Raw genomic sequence first — 6,374 nt, 5'->3', positions numbered from 1 at the left:
TTTGTGATATGACGCTACTGTATTGCTCCTCTATATCTATGCTGTGGAGACAGTTTCCCATCCTAGCTGTCACCATTGCTTGGTTGAGTTCCTGTAGAAAGTACCTCCTCAAAAGCCGCCGCGCATGCGCTCAGCACACGGAAGAAGTCGGCTGCCTTCTAAGCTACCACGTGATCAATCTATTCTCGCATGAACCCGCGGTTGTGGGCGGAGCTCTGGCTGTACGTGGCGTTGCTTTACCCGAGCCGCTTCTGATTGGTTCTTGCCTATAGTAACCAAGCGACGCTTGGGGAGGGCGGAGCGTAGCAACTGGTGGCTGCCTGGGTAGTGTTCCCTGGGGTGGGCACGGTGCGGGCTGTGCTCGGTGAGGTGATGCCCTCAGCATGGAGCGCTCCTGTGTACTCCGCTACGTGTGAGGGTGCGCTATAGCCAGGCTGCTCTTGTCCCGCCGCCAGCACGTCTCCCCTCAGGCTGCAGCAACTCTAATAGGGGCCATGAAGAAGATATTCGGGTTCGGGAGGAGGAAGAAGAGCGGTCCCCCCTCCAGCACCTCGGAGACCGGCAGCGCGCAGTCCGCCGGCTATGAGCTGAGGGAGAAGGAGCTGAGCAAGGTGCAGCGGGCGGCGTCCTCCGGGGATGTGGCCAAGCTCCGGCAGCTGCTGCCCAAGCAGGACGTCAACCAGGTGGACAAGGAGAGCAGGTGAGCAGGAACCACAGGGCCCAGCATGGCCTCCCACAGTGGGGCTGGACGCTGCTGCTCTCAGGCTGAGCTCACACTCGGCGGTTCTGCAGCATTTATGACATTTTCCAGTACCAGCAAAGTCTGAGACTTCAGAAATCTCCTGCACTTTTTTTTCTGTCGGGATTTTGTGCTTTGCACAGTGGAGCAGGTCACTTGTTTCCGCGTGTTTCGCCCATTGAAATGAATGGGTGGTGAAAAAACGCCGCTATCAGGTTTTGGTACAAAAAATGCATCAAAACCTGATTCTATAGCAGGAGTCCCCAACCTGTAGGTCAGGAGCCACATGTGGCCGGCGGTCCCATGAATTGTGGCTGGCGGTCCCATGAGTTGTGGCTGGCGGTCCCATGAGTTGTGGCTGGCGGTCCCATGCGTTGTGGCTGGCGGTCCCATGAGTTGTGGCTGGCGGTCCCATGAGTTGTGGCTGGCGGTCCCATGAGTTGTGGCTGGCGGTCCCATGAGTTGTGGCTGGCGGTCCCATGAGTTGTGGCTGGCGGTCCCATGAGTTGTGGCTGGCGGTCCCATGAGTTGTGGCTGGCGGTCCCATGAGTTGTGGCTGGCGGTCCCATGAGTTGTGGCTGGGGGTCCCATGAGTTGTGGCTGGGGGTCCCATGAATTGTGACTGGCGGTGCCATGAATTGTGGCTGGTGGTCACGCTGGAGACAGGATGACACTACCGGTCAGAGGAGGTGCGTGAAGATGGATGTGACTGTGTTGGGAGTGCTTTATAGGAGAATACTGAATGGGGGGTATTGTAGGAACCCCTGGATCTTGGTATACTGCTTTTGGGGTGAATGATTTGTGTGGAAAAGCTTTGGTTACCATTATACCTGTAATGGGGGCATTGGTTGCCACTATTGTGAGGGGAGCAGGAGTTGAATGTGGCTCGCGACTATCTCTCAAGGCTGGATGTGGCTCTCAAGGTCAGAAATATTGGGGACCTCTGTTTAAATAGAACTTTATCAGCATGCACAAGAGACAACTCTAGCATGCCAAAACCACAAGGGAAACAAGTTTTTTTCTTCAGCTTCTTGCCAAGGTGCAGAAAAAAAGAAACGCTATTTAAAATGCCCACTGTGAACTTGGTCCTAAGGAGTCTGGCCTTGTTGTGCGATGCATCGGGTACAGCGATGGGACTTTCTTTTAGGCCAGTCTCACACGTCCAGATAATTCCGGTACCGGAATTATCCGTGTGCTTACGTTGAACATCAGTGTGGCACACGTGCGGCAGCCGTGTGCTGACTGAGGACCACACGGACCGTGCAGGAGACAGCGCTAGAGTTAAGCGCTGTCCCCTGCGTGCGGTGCTGAAGCCGGTATTCATCCCTTCTTCCCAGCAGCGTTCGCTGGAAAGAAGGAATGAATATTCTTTTTTTTTTTTAATTTATCTTTGTTTTTAAAATAAAGTTGCCAGTAATCTGCCCCCTCCCACCCCCTGTGCGCCCCGCCGCTGGCATTAAAATACTTACCCAGCTCCCTCGGCGCTTACATCCTCTCAGCGTCGCAGCTCTTCCTGTATGAGCGGTCACGTGGTGCCGCTTATTACAGCAATGAATATGCGGCTCCACCCCTATGGGAGGTGGAGCCGCATATTCATCACTGTAATGTGAGGCACCATGTGACCGCTCATACAGGACAAGCAGCAATGCTGAGAGGATGTAAGCGCCAAGGGAGCTGGGTATTTTAATGCCAGCGGGGGGGCGCACAGGGGGTGGGAGGGGGCAGATTACCGGCAACTTTATTAAAAAAAAAAAAAAAAAATTATTCATTCCTTCTTTCAAGCAAACACTGCTGGAGAGAAGAAATGAATGGGGCTTCAGCACCACACGCGGGGGGGGACAGCGCTTACAGTAGCGCTGTCTCCTGCACGGCACACGGACAACATCCGTGTGCGGTACGTGTTTTACACGGACCCATTGACTTTAATGGGTCCGTGTGATCCGTGCGCTCCCACGAACACTGACATGTCTCCGTGTTTTCCAAACGGACACACGGTCCGTGAAAACACGCTGACATGTGCAGAGACACATTGATTTCAATGTGTCTACGTGAGTCGGTGTCTCCGGCACGTGAGGAAACTGTCAGCTCACGTACCGGAGCCACTGATGTGTGAAACCGGCCTTATACATAGTGATAATAAACGGCCCATCCCTCCCATGTTCCTGTTTGGTGATCCGACCTTCTGAACCCAACCTCCTTGAGTTGCTATCTGTAATGAGTGGATTAACCACGTGTCTCCTGACCTGAACGTCTTCATAGGCCTATGAGTCTGTCAACTTCCGATCAGGAGGCTCGCGGCCGGCCTGCGCATCACAGATGTAGAACTCTGGCGTTAGGGAGGTAGCAACTAACACTGTATTTTCTCAATAATAATAATAGTGTTTAAAGGGGTGTTCCCATCTCCAAGATCATATCCCGACATGTTGTAGGTGTAATAATAATAATATTAGTAAATACCTCCAATTAAAAATGGAGTATAGTTGTTCTGGTTCGCTATCCCCATGTGCAGGGCATTGCAGTAGCTTAGTTATCCCCAGCTAAGACCCTCATATTATGACAGATAGTTGCTGTAAACAGGGATATCTAAGCTATTGCAATTCACTACACATAGGGTAAGTGACACAGCAAATCAGAAGAACTGTACTACATTTCTAACTGGAGAGATTTGCTAATATTATTATACCTACTACATATTGGTTTTTAAGCATCTTTTTGAATGGGTTGTCCCATGTTCTGTTTGCAGGAGTGCAGCCCTCCCGGAGTCCCAGCTTTCTGCATGCTGAGGGTACTGTGCGCTCCTGACTGACAGCTCAGCCCAGAGATATTGTCCTGTGTGCTGGCTGGACCTTTGGTCTCTTTAATGCTGCAAGCCAGGGCACTGGATCCAGTGAGCTTGTAATCGTGCGCTCCTTCATAGAGTGCAGCAGTGATCGGTAACCCATGCAATAAGCAGCAAGCACGTAGGAACATTGTACTTACATTATAAACCATTAATGGCTGTGTTGTGGGGTAAAAAGTACTGCCAGATTGATATATAATTGTGTAACCATAATGTCCCGTTGTCAACCTGTGCCATCTCCGGCAGTCCTGTAGGCAATGAAATGGTGCACATTCTCAGTCACCGCTTCATTCCTATGAATAATAAATAATAAAGAATATTATTATGATGCTCTGCAGAGCCCAGATCTCTTTTTCATATCCAGTTGGTACAAGACGGGTGGATTTAAACAAGAATATTCCCATTTACTGACTGCAAACACAGATCTGAACATTGGGAGGTATGAAAAGAGATCAATGCTCTATAAAGATGAGGGCCTAGAATAATTGCACTACACGTCCCATACCTCGGAAACCCTGTATTAGCCCAGTGTACTGTATTGGTCAGCCTGTGAGTGTCCCGCTGCATAGCCCCGTAATGGGGGTACATGGTCCTATAGGAAACAGGTAGGCCATGGAGCGTCCTTTTCTAGGATCCTATACCGTAGTGTGCTGCTCTGACAAAGCATGAAAGGACAATGTCTCGGCCTCCATTGGGTGACGTCAGTGTAAATCCACAGTGTGATGTGACGAGGGCCTGGCTGCAGTATGGTCGTCTCTGTGTGGAGTGGTAGAATTAGGTTAGGCTTTAAATCTCACTAAATCCTAATCAGATTACTTTGGTATCCGGTTACTATAGGGAGTCACTAGTAACATCCTCAGGGTAAAAGTCCCCCGCATCTTCCCTGTATATGATGGCATGGTAACCACAGTCCAAACTCTTCTCCATTGTCCAAGGTGCTGGTTTATCTGCACTTGTATGTCTGGTCCAACAATTGATCTTCTTGTTTGGCGTCCTCACATTCCAGTGATCTGCATTCTCCATCAGTGTCACGCTGACCCTATTTGTTTTATATCATGGTTATATAGGCTTTGCTGCCACACTTTGTATATTTTAGTTTTATAATTGTATCCTCTTTGTAATGCAAATCTACATTAAAAATGTCACAATTTTGCTATGATTAACAATATTGGGGAAAAAACAAAACAATTTACACTCTAATCATACCCTAGACCTAGAAAATCTTGTTTAGTATCCCCTTCAAGAAGAGACACTGTTTAGGAAGGGGTAGAAAGTAACAAGTAAGTGCAAAAATGCAGCAAAAAACACAATTATCAGTTTCTGATGCAAAAACCTAAGGGAGCTACATCATGGTTTTTTGTTTTGGATGGGGGGGGTGGCGCTGAACTTTATCAGCATGCACAAGAGACAATAACAATGCAGTAAAAATCTGATTTTTGTAGCAGCTTCTTTACTGCCAAGTGAGCAGGTTTGGCCTGCAGCGGAAAATGCAGTGTGTGAACATAGTCTAAGAGTGACATCTGCACAAAGAATTGACTTGCTGGAGATTTTAAAATCAGCACAGCTGGTCAATTTATGAGCGGAAAATTTCCAAAACGCGTTGGTGAGATTTTTATAGTCTCATTAGCTTAGCTGGCACTGTATTGTGCTGCGGTTTTTCTGCACTCAAATCTACCCCGAAAATACACACCGTGGGCAGAAATTTGACCTTGTGAACGTAGACTATATTTCTTTACACAAGGTCACAAAACTGCGGCCTTCCATTTTAGTATATAAAATTCCAGTAATGCTGCCAAAGACTAATCTAAGAGAATGGGAATAAGACAGGAATTTAAATGGGCATTCACCAGCATATCATGTCTTTGTGGATTTTCCCATTAAATACCGGTATGTTGCCGTTTTCCCTTTTTGTAAAGATTCCAGCCATAACATAGTTTCTCTGAAATGTTGTATTGCTAGCCCATGTAATTCAGTAGTGAGACTACATTAAGGAGCCACTATAAAGAGCTGCTCTTCCCTGAAGGACCCCCTGATACTTGGACCTGTGTAATAGTGGCTATGTCTGGTGCAGATCAGCCCTATTCAGGTGAATGGAACCGCGCTGAAATGCCCGGCACCACCAACTCCCTGCGTACAGACCTATGGAGAGGCTATTAAAGGTGGTGTCAAGAGTCAGACCCCAGCAATCTGTTATTCATGGCCAATGCTGTGGAGCCAATCAATATTGTAGTCAGAAAACATTGCATGACTGGTCGACATTTCTTTCTTGTGGCTTAATTTTTCCTCCCATTTTTCTAAGAGCCGTAAGTTGTTTTTTTTTTAAATTTTTAATGGACAAGTTGTAGTTTTGAATGACACCATTACTTTTATCATATAATTTACTGAATAACAAGAAAAAATGCAATTAGTGTAAAAAAAAAGATGTCAAGTCCACCATAGTTTTTTGGGTTTTCATTTTACCATGTTCGTTTTGCAGGATATTTTGCCTGGCAATGTCATTCACCAATAGTGAATACAGAGATATTGACATCATATATAATCGGGGAATAGATGGCAAGAAAGGGGGCATAACACAAAAGCCCAAAGGTAACCCCCAATTTTTGTATGGACAATTACAGGACCAACTGCAAAACTCAATAAGAAAAACTAAAACGCACCAACAACAGTTTTTTAGTCCGAAATACAAAATTACTTTATTATAATAAAAATGTTAGACAGATTCAGGGAGAACATGGGGAACATGCGGCACAGAAATGCCCAATGTAAGCAGTGGACAGCGCATAAGTCATATATATA

At 47.1% G+C, this 6,374-nt stretch overlaps 1 protein-coding gene across 7 annotated transcripts in view; it reads left to right on the top strand.

Annotated features, from left to right (window-relative positions):
• The first annotated feature begins 221 nt into the window (after positions 1-221).
• The window catches only part of ANKRD26 (ankyrin repeat domain containing 26), a 169,118-nt gene continuing 162,965 nt past the window's right edge, over positions 222-6,374 (top strand). For 6 of the 7 annotated variants that reach the window (XM_069764859.1, XM_069764860.1, XM_069764858.1 and 3 more), the window contains exon 1: positions 285-700. In XM_069764859.1, the coding sequence (XP_069620960.1) occupies positions 495-700 (206 nt within the window). In that variant the 5' untranslated portion in view covers positions 285-494. Of the gene's footprint in view, positions 701-6,374 lie in introns of all 7 variants that reach the window. The other variant, XM_069764861.1, reaches the window with a different exon arrangement.

The sequence above is a fragment of the Ranitomeya imitator genome, chromosome 4 (genome assembly GCF_032444005.1).
Source record: "Ranitomeya imitator isolate aRanImi1 chromosome 4, aRanImi1.pri, whole genome shotgun sequence".
Classification (NCBI taxonomy): Eukaryota; Metazoa; Chordata; class Amphibia; order Anura; family Dendrobatidae; genus Ranitomeya; species Ranitomeya imitator.
This window is presented reverse-complemented; position numbering and strand designations above follow the sequence as displayed.